Source organism: Ciconia boyciana, chromosome 3 (genome assembly GCF_034638445.1).
Source record: "Ciconia boyciana chromosome 3, ASM3463844v1, whole genome shotgun sequence".
Classification (NCBI taxonomy): Eukaryota; Metazoa; Chordata; class Aves; order Ciconiiformes; family Ciconiidae; genus Ciconia; species Ciconia boyciana.
Genome location: NC_132936.1, coordinates 97,702,611 through 97,721,118, shown reverse-complemented (window position 1 = coordinate 97,721,118; position 18,508 = coordinate 97,702,611). Strand labels below are relative to the sequence as shown.

At 46.4% G+C, this 18,508-nt stretch overlaps 1 protein-coding gene and 1 long non-coding RNA gene across 6 annotated transcripts in view; one reads left to right on the top strand and one right to left on the bottom strand.

The window, feature by feature from the left end:
• LOC140649481 (uncharacterized) overlaps positions 1 to 9,747 on the bottom strand; it is a 44,230-nt gene extending 34,483 nt beyond the window's left edge. Inside the window, exons 1-2 of the long non-coding RNA XR_012041627.1 lie at positions 9,620 to 9,747; positions 9,094 to 9,193 (exon numbers count right to left, since the gene is read on the bottom strand). This is a non-coding gene — a long non-coding RNA (uncharacterized lncRNA). The remainder of the gene's footprint in view (positions 1 to 9,093; positions 9,194 to 9,619) is intronic.
• TTC7A (tetratricopeptide repeat domain 7A) overlaps positions 1 to 18,004 on the top strand; it is a 181,143-nt gene extending 163,139 nt beyond the window's left edge. For all 5 annotated transcript variants that reach the window (XM_072856744.1, XM_072856741.1, XM_072856742.1 and 2 more), the window contains one exon: positions 12,696 to 18,004. In XM_072856744.1, coding sequence (XP_072712845.1) covers positions 12,696 to 12,917 — 222 coding nt within the window. In that variant the 3' untranslated portion in view covers positions 12,918 to 18,004. The remainder of the gene's footprint in view (positions 1 to 12,695) is intronic.
• The last annotated feature ends 504 nt before the right edge of the window (positions 18,005 to 18,508 follow it).

Genomic DNA, 18,508 nt, shown 5'->3' with positions numbered 1-18,508 from the left:
GAATATCGGCACCTTTTCTCAGTATACCTACATTGCTTCTAAAATTAAAATGCAAATATTAGAGTATAAAGCTAAATACCTTAATTACATGCCAACAAAAACAATTACTGACTGCTATATTTTGGCTAAATGTTTTGATCTCAAGTATCCATCTATGAAAGAGCATCATATCACTTTGGAGTTTTAAACAGTTGCAGAAATGCAGCCAGATCCGGACAAAATATGCTTGGCTCTTGGATGAGTAACAGTTTTTTTCATGCTTGACTTCCAGAAAGATGACTGCTATGGAAGTGTCTGGTGTGGTTATTACATGACAATTAGCAGTTGTTTCTCTGCTGACAGATGTCTACATCAAAAAGCACTGATTGTCTCTTTTGTTGCAATTTTAGAGATACCATAATCAAGTAGCTTAGACCACCTCCAAGAGATACTGTCCTTTGCACCAAAAGCGCAGCCCCATTGCTTAGGTTCATGCTGGGGAAAGTCAGATTGTGAAATATTATAGCAGATGATTTATGTGCAAGTTTAAATCCTTTCTCCCCATACAGAATTAAAAATTGCAGTTATTTCTGTGGATAGATCTCTTATCCAGGATAGATGAGCAAGCTGTATTTCAGCATTTTGTTTACTAATGAACTGTTTCAACAATCAAGCGACGTACAGTATGCACACATCACATTGGTGGCATTGCTCGTCTGGGACTGCTAAGAAGCAAGAGAAGGGAAAGGAAGAATTTGTAAAGAAAGGAAGAACGCCTTCACATGAACACATTCTGGTGAACAAAGTTCACAAATTCTCTTACTGCACAGCGACAGCACAGAACATGTCTCAAAAGAAAGCTTCTTAAAATGTCACAGACAAAATAGTATTATTCAGATAATTCAGGGGAAAAATAGCTGTTTTACATTAGTGCTGAAAAGAATGCAGTGCAAACCATGACCTAAATGAATACTGCTGCCTGTAATCCAGAGGCCTGTCCTCTAGCCTTTCCCTCCTGCAGTCCACTGAAGTTAAAATAAGTCCTTGCGTGAGGGTTTTTGCCTGAGGTAGGATTGCAGAATGATGTGCTGTGCCTGGCAGTGTGGTTTTGAAACATTTGCTAACAGGCAAAGGTCTGTGGGAGCAGACATGAGACTGGCAGGTGGGATTTAATAGCAGAGATTTTGTGCAGCTGCCAAAAAATCACAACCCAGATGCTGGAGCTGAACACATGCTGCCTGATAGGAATGATGTTCTGGGGAAAGGAGGAAGCCAGCAAGTGTCTGTCAGAGAAGAATTTGATTCAGAGTCCAGCGCTGCCTTACTCGTCCTTCTCCTGGGGTCAGACAAGTCACAGCACTGCCTATGCATCAGTAACTGTCTGGGCATGGAGATGTACTGCATTTTTTCATTACGCTGCACCCAAAGAGTACCTCACCAAGTCAGACTCCTCTTTGCCTCTCCAGAAGCTTATTTAAATCCCCTACTTACCGTCTGCTTTTCCCTCTCTCTCTCTCTCCTCTGCATGAGCTATCTTCTCTGAGCTCCCTCTTCCCCTCACACATTCATTCTGCAAGGTACATTTTTATTGCTGCTCCTCAGAGACTATATTCTTCCCAAGACATTGATCTTCCTTACTTTTTTCTCCATCTCCGATCTGTTGGAGGTCAGTTCCCTCTCTGAAAAGCACCAGCAAGGAGAGAGCACAAGCGTGCATGCATTGAAACAAAGAAAAGCACAGCAGCAGACCAGCTGTCTTTGACCCTTCCCCAGCCACCCTGATCAATAGGTAGCTAGGACTAGCACTGTATCCGGGCACTAAGGGCATCCACAGACCGACTGGTGGCTAACATGCTCCCACACTCTAGTATGAAAGATCTGGGCAAAGCCAGCAGCCTGCAAACCAGGCCAAGCACTTCACCCTTTCTGCCCAAAGGAGGAATTTCCTAAAAATACATGTCCTGACATACTACTGAGCCACATGGCACAGTGAGTGCAATCCTATTTTCAGCCTGCTCTGCAGGGTGACATAGCTAGTTACACCTCCTCTCAAAAATGGCACGTCAGCAGCGCAACACTTGCTGGTGGACCATCAGCGCTTGTGGGACGGTGCTCTCCACTGGAATTCCCCGTCCAGTGATCACATGCTCATCGTGCATAAGGCTGTGGTTGCAGGAAGCATCCCCAGTTGTGCTGAGTGTAATCAGGACAGCTGCTTTCTGCCCGTCGGTACAGCAGTGGTACTCTGCAAGTCACAGATAGGTGGGTTATGGGCTGGGGAGGAGAGAGCAATCAGAACTAATTGTAATCTGACCCTAAGAGAAGCTCTGCCAATGAATATTATGCCTGTCTGGCACGTACCTTTTGCAGCTCCACCAAGCAGGACAATGGTAAAGCAATGTTTGGCTTATGGAGATGATTGGTAGCCTCCTTCCAAACCATGGCTGGTTAGCAGATTCTGTTTTCCCAACTCTGAGGCTTATTGCAGAATCCCAGGAATGTTCCTGTGCTTCAGATATCCCAAAATAACTGCTCTAAGCTCTCCTTGGGGAAAAGCAATCCTTAGAGCAGCCTCTTAACTCAAATTTTTGTGTTGAAGCAGCTGAGCTTGAGGGAGAGAACTTGTCTTTGCCCCTAGTCACTGGCTCCCGCAGAAGAAATGAGCATTTTGGATGCTCACATTAAGAAGTTTGTGTGTCAGCTCACTCACTGTCCAAGGAATTGCAAACACTTTGTTCTCCTCGTTTCTGCAGAAACCTCCTGTTTCTGTTTGCTGCAGAAACCCCCCTCCCCCACTGCCATCCTCCCTGCAAATCCAGTAGTTAGCTGGCAGCTTCAGTAGCCCAGCCATCGGGGCAAATCCCTGGCTGTGCAGCGGGCTCACGGCTCCTGAGCACCAGTTAGGAGCTGACAGAGCTGTTTTGCAGGTTTGTTGCCTGCTCTCTTCCTCCGCAGTTGCCGGGCTTCCTTCCTCCATCCAGGGGAGACAGTGGGGCCATCACAAACAAGGGGATAAGTGATTCTCTGACACCGAAGCCATCACTTAGACACTATGAATGGCCATTTCCTCTCCTTGGGGAACTCGCATTTACCTCATCAGCGAGAGACCGGACCTGCTGGGGTGTTTAGGGTCGTTGGAAGGAGCAAATCTGATCCACTGCGCAGTGCAGAGATTTCAGTCCATTAGCGGGAGGGCTGGTGCTCTGCTTCTCAGAGGTGGATTATCCCGGTTTCCAGGGAATCTGTAGCTCCTGTTTATCTGTGCCAATCACTTGCGTTCCTCTGTTGCGGTAAGTTATTCTCCATGTCCCTGAGGTGCTCATTACCACATTATTCAGGCTCTGTTTACGTAACTTTAGAAACCAAAATAAATTCCTGAAAGACAAAACTCCCCAGCTCTTCTCTGATCCCTTCTCTAAAGTGCGTGTAACACCTTCCAAGAGAAGAACCTGATACATTTCTCGAGTTCCTGGGGTGGTTCAGTCATCTCTGGAGAATAAAACTTGCATCCAGGCCTAAAGACATTGTCCTTGGCCTGATCTCTCCCTGCAGCAGATGCCTCTCCACTGAGGTCCAACTTGATCTTCCAGAAGATTACTAGTTTGAGTTGTGGTTTCCCATCCACAGCCCTCGAGATACCACTGCAGCTCTACTAATCAGTATTGTCCTCATTCTGTGCTTTGCTCTGAGATCAAATTAAAGCCTAGAAATTGTAGTAGTCAAGTTGGTCTACAGCTGAACTCATAAATGGTATTTCAGAAAGCTCTCAGGGAACTGTCAGAAGGGAGAAGGGGTGGAATGACTATCCCCTTTATACTTCAACCTTCAAACACTGTTTTTCACAAACAAGAAAAACAGTTATAATTAGTTTAAATTCTGTGCTATTTAGGCTGCCCATTATCGCACCAAAGACAGGCCAGAGTGATAGACTATAGCAATATAGTATATAAAATAGTGTGTAGCGCAATAACAGAATATGTTGCCTCCTGGTACGTAAGACACAGCTGGACAAATGGGGGTGGGAACCAGCAAGACTTTCAGGTTTTCAGCAAGCTGTCCCAATACACTGAGATGGCCACAGTCAAGAGAAGGAAGCAGAAGTCCCTTCTTGCCAAACAAATGGGAAACATGAAAACATCACAGCTCTCCAGCGTTGCTGGAGCTTCCATTTACACTAATGTTATGTGCAATGTATTTATCAAAAGTCTTTAGTTATTTATCTTCTCAATGAGTTTCTTCATTCATTCTCTTTTGAGCGTGTAACAGAAAATGCTATCTGTGATTCAGAATCTCTTTGTGCATGGAGGTTCATGATTTATGAGAGATTTTATGTTAGGAGATGATAAGGAAGCATGCTCCTTGCGGGATCAGAGGCACCAGAGCAGAAGCCAGAGGCACTGGCTGGAGCACGGCAGTGCGTTCCTGCCCAGCTCGCTCTGTGCTTCCCAGCAGCTCAGCTAGCTTAGTGCTCAGCTGCGATACTGCACGCTGAGGCACTGGCTGTAGTTGTGCGGAGGATGTCATTAATAACATGCTATCCCAGGGACTGCCAGTAGTGGAAAACTAAGCAAATTAAGATTTTTTTAAATATCTCGGCTCTCCTTTCAGAATGCATCTGCTGTAATCTACATTGGCATGCTATGTGCTTCTGTCAGCCGTGTCTTCGCTGCGCTACACCCTTCCTCAGAGACGTGCAAAATGTGGCGCTTGCTCTGGCGATTAGTTCTGTGGGACTGAGGTTCATAGAGACCCTCGGCAGAGATGAAGCTGTTATCTAGGAGAACCTGTTCAGGGCTCATACGTTCAGACAGGATTTACTCTGTACAGAGAGGGGGAGATAACACGCATGGGAAATGTGCACATCAGCCCCTCCTTTGTTGCAAAGCAGTGCATTAAAAACTGGGGAAAGATCCAGCATTGGCACTGGAGGAAACCTAAGCCAACAGAAATTCCCTGTTCATCAGCCACAGCACTCTGTGAGCACTCAGATTAATTGGGTGTCCGAGTCTTAAGCCTAGACATTCCCCAGCTATACGCAGCAACATCTTGCTATGTGCAGCAGCACACAGGCACCTGCTTACTATCAAAATAGAGGCAGAGAGCTGTTTCCGCCCCTGGGCGCGATGGGGGTGCTTAGCTGCTGCCCTAACTTCTCAAAAGTATTTGCTAGAAGTTCGCATGCACCCCCTGGGCAGAAGAGTGGCAAGTTCTCAACTCTCCTCAGCCTGAGAACACTTAAACCCAGGACTTCTGCCTCCCAAAGCTTGTCCCTTGACCTTATCCCTGCTCTCTGAATTGTTCCTAAGTAATGGCAGATTATTCAATGTGAAATGCATTAGCAGCCAGTGAAGCACAGCAACTGCTTTCTAGTCAAGTGCTTTAGCCAGCAGGTTACCTGCCACCCTTCAGCATCCTGCATGTATGTTGCATGCCTTTTCTGTCATTGCTGATGCTGATCAGTCTCGATTCTGGACGTATTTTGAAATACTTGGATATATCTAGGCTGAATCTCACTAATTTAAACAAGGCTTTCTGCCAGGGAAGCAGGTACACTGCATAAGAGAATTGGGACCTTAAAATATGTATTCTAAATTACTATTTATTATTAGTTTAGGACCTTCTTTTAGTGCATGTTTTTACAGATGACACCATGAGCTTGAGTCCTAGTTGAAGCTACTGTGAGCTCTACTGCAACATTGCTATGACAACTGCTAAGATCAGAGCTGGGAGAAATCTTGCCTTCCCTAGCAAAAGAGAGTGCAAAACAAATACTGCATTTAGTTAGTCTCAAACATGTGGTTGAGGGATCCTGTTAGGTTTCCTTGCTTGCTGCTTCATCTCCATGTAGGTCTCAGCAAAGGAAGAACTATCTAGAGAATATTCAGCATGCAGCAAACAATTCTGCTTTGAATGAAGCTTAAGTGACAACAATCCAACAAGGCAGAAAAACTCTTCATTCTCCTTATGCTTGTATGAGCCTCCCTATGAAGAGATCAGAGGCTCCTGGTTTGAAATGCTGCCTTAGGGTTTGCTTTTTATGTCAATAAATGTTTTATCACATTTAAGCTTCAAGCACGGTACAAACATCCCTGCTAACATTTGATGAACTCAAATAGAGACAGCAAGCCTGGGCACAGGCAGTGTGCAGCACAGCCCAGTGCTTCCCTTCTGCAGGGTGGGCTTGCCTTGGCCTCACAGAGGGGCCTGGGCAAGATGGTGCCTTTGCAATTATACACTGCCTTGAAAAACACACTGGCAAGCTAAGGAAGGGGATGTTCTTCTCTTTGGGTCTTCACCACTTTTATCTTTTCTTTCTTTTGCTTTTTCTTCTCTCCCTGCAAAAGCTACCCTGATATGGTTGGTAAAGCATATCCATGTGCCCAGGTGTGTGGTGGGCTTAAGGCATCTCTGTCTTCACGCTCAGCTAGTCTGTCTCTCCTGATACCTCCTTGAAGTCTCATTTCTTCTCTTACCTTACACTCATCTGTAGCACATGAAGATGCTGCAGTGAAGTTTAAGCAGCACTCTGCTGCTAGGCTGCCTTTGGTGCCTGCAGTACCGGAGCTGAAATCTCCGCGTTGAACCTACTGAGTTGAAACCCACAGGCAGAGCAGAAGTGCTACAGATCGTGATGCAAACTCGGGTTTTTGCTTTTCCCAGCACTTGCCAGTTCCCCCCTCCGGTGCTGTTGCTTTGTTTTTCCTTTCCACATGCTGTGTTTTGCAGTGGCCCTGCCTGCCTTCCCTTTTCTCCCTTCTCCTTCCCCTCCTCTGCTTTATCAAATGCAGCGCTTCAGCGTCACTGACTGACAGGGAATGCAGCAGCTTTGGCAGAGGGGTTGCAGAGAGGGAAGGAAGAGAAGGAAAAGCTGCTCTTGACAAAAGAGGCAGCAGAAACACAGAAAGATGAGCTTTCCTCCAGAAGTGGATCCCAGTCACCCGTCGTTAGGGCAGCAAATTAAGATATGGTCTCTAATTCAGTGTGTTTGGCGAGTGGACCCTGACTGCTCCATGTATTCTTACAATGTATTTTCAGAGAACAAAGCTCAGATGTATAGCTCAGGTTTGCCACAACCTGGACTGAATCAGCAAAATGGATGATAAGCTACCCCGCACACTGCCAGCCGCTGCATGGCTAAGTGACAGCACAACAAAAACTCACTTCACTGCTCACAGCTTGAAAAAAATCCTGGCTCCTCAGAAATGCGAAGGTCATGAATGTAGGAAGAAAGAATCGCAGAGCAATGGGCTAGTTACATGTCTGTCTGTATTCTAGGAGACCTAGGATTTCCAGGGTTAATCTTTGCCATTTTCGAAAAGGACTCTGATATTTCATGGTTTATGCAACAGATTTTGCTTACAACTTATTCTGATTGTTAAATAATTACAGAAGCGTATGTTGCCCTGCAGCAGTGCGGATTTTTCTGTTACATGAGACTGTTATCACCAAGTGCCAAATGCATCTTGAAAGGCTTTTTGTAGGGTTCTGCTGAATAAGCACACTTTTGAACGAGCACTTTTCTGCAGCATGCCCTGGTGTTGCCAGCTGCTGATTACCCTCCTACTAACCACTAGTGACATGTCCGTATTACAGATTGGAGCAGACAGTAAGGATACCCCATTTACCTTGAAATTAATTAACTAATGCACTAGCAGAAGCCCGACAGCAAAGTCTAATTTATTCTGGAAACTTCTTAGGGTATTTAGACAATAATGGGCAAAAATGCTCTGCTCAGTTGAGAAAAGCATCAGAGAGAACCTCACTTTGGAATTTTGCTCTCATGCAAAGAGAGAACTTGCATTTAAAGTAATTATTAAGATCAATCCGTAAAGGATGAAGATAGAGTCTAGTCCACCTATACAGATTCTCCAAGAAAGAGATGACCATGCAAACAAAACAAAAAGCAGTCTTCCAGGAATGAAGTAAAACGTTTTTCTGGACATGTCTTTCCAATGCAAGCCCCAAAGGAAAGAACAAGTAAATCTGTGCCACCTTAGTGGAAGGAGACAAGGATGCCAAGACTCAGGATAACTCCCTGCTGCTCATCAGGTGTTTGAACTAAACATTTGCAAAGGAAGTTTTGACTTTCATTACTAAAAATAAACTCCAGCTTGTACGTGAGGCTTATTTTGTAGTCTTTCATAATGTCTTTTCTGCACTATTTTCTGGGAATTTTATGAGGTAACAGCCTTTAAGGAGGTTTTGTCAAACTCTAAGGAAATAAAAGCACAGATGAGAAATTTCATGACCTTCTGAAGTGGGCCTTCAAGCGGGGCTTATGCTCACGTTCTTTATTAGTGGAAATTGAAAACAAGTCACTTCTTTGTTCATCTAACTTAAATTGAAATATGGCTCTCCTATTTTAAAACAAAAATAGCCTCACTCAAGTATCAATTACTAAGTATCACATCAATGAAGGCAAGGGAGTCCAACCCAGTGTCACTGTAGAAGTGGTTTAGGTTTTGTTTGTTTTGCATGTGGACAAGGTCAAAAATACCTTTGAAAAAGCTTCCCATACGCACCCCCTGTCCCCTGAAATTAAAAACAATCAATCCAGGAGTCCAGCTGCCAGCGTAAGGCACCCTCAATGAGCAAACCAAATTCGCTGTCTCCCCCCTGCCTTCAGGCACCGCTGGACCATACCAGCTTCGCTGTGCCGCAGCCCTTCACCTCAAATGAATTTCTCCCAGTGCTTTCAGTGCCGTCTTTTACAGTCTGGCTTGAAAGCGCAACCTTCACTACTCTGCCTCTGCTTACAAGATCTGAAGTATGAGTTCAGACCTAAAGAAGAAAATTAGATTAATCTGCACAAGTTACCCTCGGACCTCCTTGAGTGAGTGAGTTAGCATCCAAGCACTATACAGCTATATTAATGCAAGCAGCACATGAAATGCCTACGTGTGGCTCGCGCAGGCCTGGTGCAAGCCCTAGCGACACGCTGCCCACAGGGGCTCAAACGCAAAATGATTCCCACACACCTTTTGGGTTGGCTTGGGGTTTTTTTACTATTTATAATATGCTTGAGTTTAAAAAGAAGCCTGCCCTCATTGCTGCTTAGGGCCTGACCCGGTACCGACAACACTGACAGAGAAGACCATACGTAGAGGTACTCACCATCTTTGGGAGGAAAACAACCAGGCAAAACCAGGAGTGCCGGTGCTAGCCAGGAGGTGGCAGAGGAGCGAGGCCACCTTGTACACCCGTGTCTGTGTTACTTTGGCAAAAACACAACTAGAAACCAAGGAAAGAGAACAAAACCCAGCCCCACCCCCATCTTCAGGAATAAGAGGATGAAACCCTTAATCACATTCCTGCTTGTATTTGTACTAATTGCTCATCTTCCTGAGATCTGACTTTATGAAATTATGCATGCACGCCAAGCAGATGAGTTTCCATAGAAACTCAGGAACTGAACTTTCATTAGAAAAATCTTTTTAAAAAAAAATCTTCCAGATAAAAATGCAAATTGCCTGTCAGTGGGTGGCTTTCTGAATTTATATATAATTTTTTTCTTTTGCACTGTAGGCAGATTCCAGCTGGACCTACATAGCAACAACATGCAGGCATTGTTTATAGCAAGCCAGACTCCATGGGGAAATAAGAAATTCAGTAGCAGGGAGAAGCTCTCAAGTGCAAATACCTCAGGGAAACAAAAAGCTGAAGTGCTCAGTGCTGCATCTTCCTGAGGCTTGGGGATTGCGCAGCCTCCAGCTCTCACAAAATGCTTGTGGTTTGCGAGGAGCAGGCTGGGGAGGAGGGGAGAGAGGAAACCCAAAGCAAGAAACTCTCCTGCACGCAGAATTAATGATGTTCAAGCTGTCCTTTAAACATCCAGCAGCATATTTCTGCCGGTTCAGTTAAGCCTCACTGGAAAGGCTGACACCATCTGTCGCGGCGCAGTGCTGGGGCTTGGGAACGCTTGCAGGGCTGGGTCGGAGAGCAGGTTGGCCACACCCCGACCTCCGCTTGGGCTGAGGCCTGAAGCACAGCGTCTTTCGCCCACACCACGTGGAAATCCAGGCACACGGGCAAGAAGGGGCCATGGGGCTGTTCCTGGTCAGAACAAGAGGGAAGCAAGAGGGTGGGCACGCCTGGGAAGGGCCATGGACCTGGGCAGCCTTTGGCACTAACAGCCACGCACGTAAGCAAGGAGGGGGGGGAAATCTTTACCTCCTTTAGCAAATGTTCCTCCTGTGTTTCTCCCCCAAAACATACAGCAGTTTTTCACCCATGCAGTATGCTGCAGTGTCAACAGGAGGCTTTCCCCAGCTTTGGGGAGCCTGAGATCACCCTTTCTGAGGGTTCACAGATGTTTTTTCAGCTAAACTGGCATGCTTGAAAGCACTGAATACCGACGAGCAAATGTTCACGTGTGCTGCACTTACTGGTGGGCATCAGCTTTAGCATCTTCCCCAGGTGAACACAGTACCTGGGGCTTGCGTACAGCCTCCTCCCGGTGCTGCAAAACAGCTGCAGGGACCTCAAGCACAGGCAAAATAAATGCAGCGATTCCACGCTGGGGAGCCGTAGGGGGGAAGCCATGCCAGCCTCTGGTCCTTGACCAACAAGGGTGCTGGGGCAGAGAAGGGAGCTGTGCTGCACGAGCGGTTTACGATGAGGTGGATTTCACTGCAGCATTGTTGAGAGGCGCGAGATGTCAGCCAGGGAGGGAATTCCCCTCCTCGTTGGAGAGGGATGACAGGCAGCAGCTGCACGGGCTCGCTGGCCCCTGCGCCTCTGGGGCCAGCAGCCCTCCAGGAGCGTCAAGAGGCTTGATGCCGCTTAGCGTCAGGGTGAGGACAGCAATGGGTCCCCGGCCACCAGAGAGCACAATCGGCTCTGCTCGGTCAGCGCAACAGGAAGAGTTGATAGGAAGAGTGGTTTTGTGGGTGAGGACAAACTTGAGCTGAGATAGCTCCCGTCTATTCTTGGCTCAGCAGCAGATTTGCTATGGCCACACTACTTGCCCTTTCTGTGCCTCATTATCCCTGTCAAGCGGGTGACTCAAATTATAATTGCACAAATTCCTTCCAGTCTGTCATTATGTGCCTGCGGTCGTCTCCGGGCAGCTCCCTCCAGAGGAGCCAGCCTCTCCCATCGGGCTACCTCTGTGCCACCTGTGCCTGCTTGCAAGGGGACGGTAAGATTAGGCCCCGTTGCCTCATCATTTTCCAACAGAGAGAGAAACCTAAAGAAAAAACATCCCCACTGCATCTTTAGATGATCAGATTTGATACTGAGTTGATTATTCAGGTCAAAGTTATAGGCAAGAAAGAGGCAGTGAAACTTTTCACAGTACCGCCGATATGTGATTAAATGGGTGTTTCTTAATTTTTCTCTCAGGCAAAGTAATGTGTTTCTGTCGGTATTAGTGCTCTCACTGGCTATAGGCTCTTAGTCATGTTGAGGCACCCTGCGTCTAATGACACTTTTGGGGAAACAAACAGAACAAGACAAAGGCAAGATCTTCACTACTTCCAAAAGTATCACCGTTCTTTCATCAGAAATGTACTTGGGTTCTGGTTGCAAGAGATTGCAGGTTTCTTATGTGTTTTCATATCAACTAAAGGCAATTAGACCCATTAAAGGTGAAGCTAATGCTTTTCTTCATATATATGACTGTATCTACATAGTACGTAGTCCCAGGAAAAGCGTGAAGTCAGGCAGTCATCTCACTTTCCGGGGCTTCTGCGGGTGAGTGCAGACAGAGGCCATGCAGAGCTTGGCAAGCGACGGGAAAGTGTTGGCTGCTTCTTCCACAGGCCACACCTGGATGACACTGGTGGGAGGTTCATCCTGGTGCCTGCACCTTCAGGAGGAAGCAGGAAAATGCCACTAATGCCTTGTGGCCTGCAGAGCCCACGTGACCATCTGGGCTCGGTGTGGTTGACTGCTGTATAATTACAAGGGAGTCTGGCTCATTAGATGCTTTGTGGGTTCAGACACATCCATGCGAGCCCTATAGGAAAACATGTTCTTCCTACCACTTCTTTCATCTTCCCCCTCCTGTTCCTTCCAGATGGTTACACCCACTTGTGTCTTTTCTTACCCTAAGGACAGCTTTTTAAACAAGGTTCCTCCATCCTTCTCCTCCCCCACGCTGCTTTAGGATCTACATTGGAGTGCAAACAGCAGGGGGACAGATGCCCCCATGCTGTAACATACAGCCTGCCCCTAGAAGGCTGGAAGGCGGCCACGTCCCTCTAGCCCCATTTGTCAAGAGGAAAAGTCTTTCTATATGGTCAAGATGGAGGAGCTGAGAGACTTTCCCTCAGCCTCAGATGGATGTTCCAGATGTGCAAGAGTTATTTAGAGAGTCGGTGTAATTGAACCTGTGTATGTTTTCCTGGGGAGTAGAAGCCTGTGTAACCTACTCAAGGAGAGAGGGATGCTTAAAGAGCCTGTAGCCTTTCTCTATATGGCACCGGTATACGCTCTCCCAGTAACACGCAGCAGGAACACTTGCGGAGCTGAATCAGTCTCTGCTTAAAAAAAATTATTTTCACAATTGTTTTTTTAAATTACGCATTACAATCAAAAAAAGCAGAACTTAACAGCTGATTAATAGTCTTCTCCAGAAACAGGTGGAGATCCCCCCTCATAGGACTCGTGCGCCTGCACTCATACGTCTGCCCAGCTTGCTGGGAGCTCGGAGCGCTCCATTTCTTCCTCTGTTTTGTGCCGTTGTTAACTGCTCATCATTTCTTTGTTGACAGGGCCTGGTGCTGAGCAGACTTGGGCGGAGGGACCTGGCCCAGAAAGTCCTCAGAGATGCCATCCGGATCCAGACCACCAGTCACAGGGCCTGGAACAGCCTCGGAGAGGTCTTGCAAGCTCAGGGGAAAAACGAAGCAGCCATCGAATGCTTCCTCACCGCTCTGGACCTCGAATCCAGCAGCCCTGTCATCCCGTTCACTGTCATACCCAGGGAGCTCTGAAGCTTTGCCCTGCAGCTAAGCACCTTCATTCCATGGACAGACACCAAAACCAACCAAATAAACAAAGAAAAAGCCCAACAGAAAAGTGCCATTGTAACCTGGAACTGGGCAAAATAATTCCAGGACGGGGCTCAGGTCTACACCCTTAGCTGAGACAAGCCTAACTGTAGAAGAATTTGCAACAGGCAGAAATAGAGAATGCCTTCTTCTTCACAGGTGCCTGGCTCACCTCCTGTTCAAGTTAATAGCAAGGCTTATATCAAAGTGTTGGTTTGAGGTGACTGTCTGTAGAATAGATCATGCTAGGGTACAGCTGTTGTAAGCATTTGCACCTTTCAATTTTCATTAAAGATAAAAAACCCGAGCCCTGAATTAAAGCCCAGACCTGCTCTAAATAGGAGTAAATGCACCAACTAACTTGACCAAGTTGTGCTTAAGCATGTGGCTGCCTCCACACAGATCTGACAGGATAGGAATGACAATTAAACCATATAGACATGCAGTATATGCAGTTTACAAAATTATTTCAGCTATTTTGATAATCCTTTTTCCTGCCTTGCTCTTATATACTGCACATGCTCACTATATTTGGTGTGGCGTTTGCCTAGACCAATTTAAATTAAAAATACTTTTTTTTTAAGAGCTGCTATTGCAGTATGATTCACAAAAGCAGAAAGACCAAAGACCAAATCAGTTCACACTTGAACTAGTATTAGAAACATATATGCATCTCCAATTACATATTTATTGAAAGGGCTTACATGAAGTAGCTAATTATAAAGTCTGAGCTTCATTCTTATTAATCACCTATTGCATCACTTTTAGTGAGGAATATAGTGATTATCAGTATATAGTGACTGAACTCTGTGCTTTACTGCATTACCATTCCTGGCACAAAACATGATCCATCTTTTCATTATATAAAAGATGGCAGCAGTCTTTTAAGAGAAAGTATGCTGAAGGCAGTATGTGTATATACGATTTACTTCTTTCTTAAAACCAAATATTTGGATTGTCTGTAGAAATTCCACATTAGAGGTACGGAGTTGAGCCTTCAGTGGAGCAGGATCGTTTTGCGTATCGTATCAAATGTAAGAGTGATCTCTTCAGAGCCATCTGAAGAGCTCCTAATCTGCGCAGCCTCCCCACGGCTGGCACGGCCGGGGCAGGGGACGCAGCTGGCATACCCCCTGCTAAGCTGCTCCTTAGCTGTGCTTGACCTCCTCGGGGCCGCGGCAGCGAGGTAGAGCTGTACCGTGCTGCCACACGACACACGAGAGTCAGCCCCGTCCAGACCAGTCCCAAGTTGAAGATGATGCAGAAATGAGCTGCGGGCACTTTTCTACACAAAAGGTTGGAGCTCTGTGCCCATTTCTGTCCAAAGATTTGTGACTATTTCCTAAGTAGGTTTGCACTAAAACACACTTTGTACTATAATTCTGCCCAGTATTGTGATCCGCAACTAGTTCATTCCGGAAATAATAATATCCTCAGGCAATAAATGAGTAGGGGTTATTTCTTAAAGAGCCTGAGGCTCTGGCAGCAGACTTGAAGTCAGCGTTGTTTACAATTATTTGGAAATCTGCAGGCTAATCGAGACGTGGGCCCCCCGTGCTGCTCCCAGGCCACGCCATTGCAGAGCTCCTGCCCCCGGGCAGCTTCAGCTCCTGCCTCCCCTCCGAAGTACACCGCCCTCAGGTTTCTCTCAGCAGCCTGTTGCACTCCCAGGCCAATATATTATTTTGTTTCCATTAAATCTTGCTGGTGCAATAGCCCAGCTTATTCCTCTGTTCACCAAGGGATCTGGAGTGAAAGCAGCCCAGCCTGAAAGGTGCTCAGCCCATGAGGTCTCTGGCTTTCCAGTGCCACACAGGCACCAAACCCGGCTTTTTAGGCCAGAGGCAGGTTTCCAAGGAGACAGTGTTACCCGGCCGCATTTCTCATTTGCAGTAGCACCAGCAGCAGAGGAAGGAGTAGGTGTTAAAGTACCAGAATTAAATGAGTTTCATGAATACAGAAAGATGCAGCAGAGACCCATTTTGCTGTGAAGGGTGCTAGGAAGTTGGCTTGCTCTGCACTGCAGGTGGGAAAGGGGGAAGGGGAGGGGGAGAGAGGTTGTTGTTGACATAATATGTAAATTGTTACCCAGGTGTTTTAAACCCAATTCCACAGTCAGATGCAATCTGACAATAGAGTTAAGTAGATATATATAGATAGGTATTATATTCCAATATTTGTTCTGCTCCACAGTTCCCAGGGTGGGAGCGAGCCTTCTGTGTAAGACCTAAAAAAGAGTCAGTCTGGTCCAACATCACTGCTTCCTTGTGCAATGTGTATCTGTAAAGCGCTGCCATAGCAACTTCTGCGTACCGGACAGCCATTTGAGTACAAGCTATGCATCCACCGCTGCGACTGAGGAACTGCTTTAAGAGGTCTGTAAGGTAGCTGGTCTCTGACCTGGCAGGAGGGTGCCTGTTTCCCAGCAGCGGCTGAGAAGCAAACACTCACAGGCTCGTTTACTTCTGCATGCATAGCTTGTAAACAGCCACCAGCACATCACGTCTGTTGCCATCAGGCGAACTTCATCTCGGCAACAATCAGACTTGCCACAGCAGTCATCTTCCTCAGAGAGGTGTAAACGTGCACGAGTACTTTGAGTGCATCAGCCAGGCAGATGTTGCCAGGGTGGTCCCGTATTTGTCGTGTGCACTAACGGGTGTTACTGGCATTCGAATTGCAGTCCTAAGAGCCTCTGCTCCAGGTGTGGCAAGGAAGACGTACACGACTAAGTGCCATCAGCATCAATAGGAATTACACGGGTCAGGTACCCTCTACCAGCGCAGCACACCACAGCCCCTACATCAATTGCAGACAAAATACTTTGCATGCATACTGGACTCAATCCTGAGATTTGCTGCGTGCTTCCCAGAGGATATGAAGCACCCGTTGGCTGGAGGGGTGTTATATTGGCCTGAAATGCTCTGTACAGTGCAGGAAAGAGGGCGGTTGTTGCAGACTTGCAAGTATTTTTGAGGTAAATCCTCTAGCTACATTTGTTACTAGTGCTCACCAAAACAGAAGCTTTCCCAAGCTTACATGCTACCTCTGTTCTTCAGCATGGACTCTGTTCATACTTCCAGGTACAGAAAAACACGACTACTGCAGACAAGCCTAGGCATTGTAGTATTTATTTAGATAGCAACGTTGATAAATCTAACAGACCCTACTTCCCTGAGCTCAGTAAGTAATACTTCTTTGTATAGCAGGGAGCCTGGCATGCTTAATGCTCAGGGTTTGAGACTAAGAACAAAAGATTTACATCCCATCCCTCATATGATTGTTACAGATGATCATGAGTAATGGAAGTTTGGGAAACATTAAGTGAAATACCAATTCTGTGAGTTTTAGCACTGACTTGAGTCCAACAGAGTCTTCTCATTAGTTTAGAAAGAGGAAGAGAAAAAAGGCATCGTTGTTTAGAGGATCCAGGTACACCCAGGTTCCTCTCGTTCCACCACAAGGTTACTTTCCTTTGTGTTGGCAGAGTGCATACAAAAGAAAAATAATTATCATCTCCTGTGTTTCTGTTGCGCAGTAAAGGAGTAGTATTTGCCATTGCCTTTGACCGACAAGAAGGTTTGTATATTGTAACAAAATGACTTTGCCTCCAGGGTAACAGAAGGAGAAGCCCAACAGGGCAGGGAACAACCCCCCCCTCCCTGCCTTACCCCATGTAAACTGTCATTAGCTCCACTGGAGTTGTTGGTATTTATGAGCGTTTCCTCCAGCTGAGGATCTGCCCACCGGTGTACTCATTCTGTACAGGGAGTACAGCAGAGCTGCCATATTCCTGCGCTGCACAAGTACCCCAGTCCGTTTCTATTGGTAACAGTTCATGCTACTGATTATCACAATGCTTCAGAAGTGCTAATTATCTTTTCTTGGTAATGACTAATAAATCCAAATGGAGAACAGTCCTGGAGGGTGTTTACTTTAGAATTCACTGGCTGGGTACCAAAGTAGGCCCAGCACTGACTGCTGCAGTTTGAATTACAGTTATTTTATCCAACAAATGTTCCATTTTCAGAGAGTCTTGGTGAAGACAGAGTTTGGCTAGTTTATATTTCGCTTTAACGACAGCAGAGTGGGAAACAATCCTTTTTAGCGAAAAGACATCACTGCCATGATCTTTTTTCAGCCAAACCAACAGAGATTTGATAGTTGCAATTCGGCCTAGGAGAGGAAGGCTTCCCAGAGCAACCGCACTGCAGCGATAATTGCCTCTGACGGAATTGTATTACAAGCATATTTGACAATTATGCAACGAGCATGTGTAGCTGAGACGTCTCTCCCTCCCCCAGCCTGTCACATATTTGGCTAAGGAGAGCTGCTCTGTGCCCAAAGGGACAACTGCAGTGCCCGTCTGGGTGCCCTTCAGCACCGCCCTGGTGCCTGCTCCCACCTGCGAGGTGGCAGCTGCCACCAGCTGCCCGCTCTTGTTGGCCAGCACCCCCTCGCTCCCGCTGGTGTAACCAGCCCCCTGACTGTTCCCTCAGCCTGGCGCCAGGCGATGGTCTCCCTGCTGTTAAGTTGTTGTTCAGTGCTGCAGGGTGTCAGTGCGTGGTCAGATAAAGAGGTATTTTCTTAGAAATGAGAAGCTGAAACATCCATCAGTTCGGTGATGTTGGCAGGAGGGGAGGTAACCACTGACCCAGCGGCTGCCGAGATGGTTCCTACGACTTTGCCGTTGATGAACTGGCTCACACCTTCAGCTCCAGCAAACCAGGGCAGGTTCCCAAGTAACTGGATGCTAAAAGATCCAGCTCGTTTCCCCACAGAAACACATGCCAGTCTGTAGCTAAAACCACTGATAGGGACGCGACACCGCAGCGTTGCAGAGCAGCCCATGATGAGACAAGTAAGAACCTCCTCGAGCCGGTGCACAGAGCGGTGCTCAGCTTTTGCATGTACGAGGGTTTCCTACCCGCCACTTGAATACTGTTAACACGGTTGTCAGAATCGGTTTTCCGTGTAGCTTAACTTTTTTTGTCATTGTAAGATGTTTTCACCAGATGAATAAAATTGACCCTGTGGAAAACAAAAAATGCTCCTCATATTTCCTGCCAGTTTCAGAACTTTTAATATATTCATGCCACAGATATTTCAAGCATTATGAAATGACCATTTGTTATATTAACTGGAACCTAGTGTGCCTAGCAAGTTACCAGTTGCAAAGGGTATTTTGGCCTACACCCTGTAGTTCATGGGAAAAAACGAGAGTGAGCATGCAAGTGGCATGCTTTCAGAGAGGAACAGAGCCAGGAAAAAGGAGTAATGTAGCTTCAGATGTTTGGATTTACGGAGATTTAAGCGAGCATCATGCTTTTCTTGTGCTTCTTCCAGTAAAAATAAACAAAGGTAGTGTGAGAAACTCTAACATCGAGGTAATGTGCAAATACTATGCTGTCAAGTTTAGGGACTCACCTTATTTTGGCCACAATGCCATTAATCATCTTTTTGCTACAAACAGTTACTCCTGTGGTTATTTGGAAATTAAATGTCTCCATTCAAGAGCTTCCAGAGCATTCTCC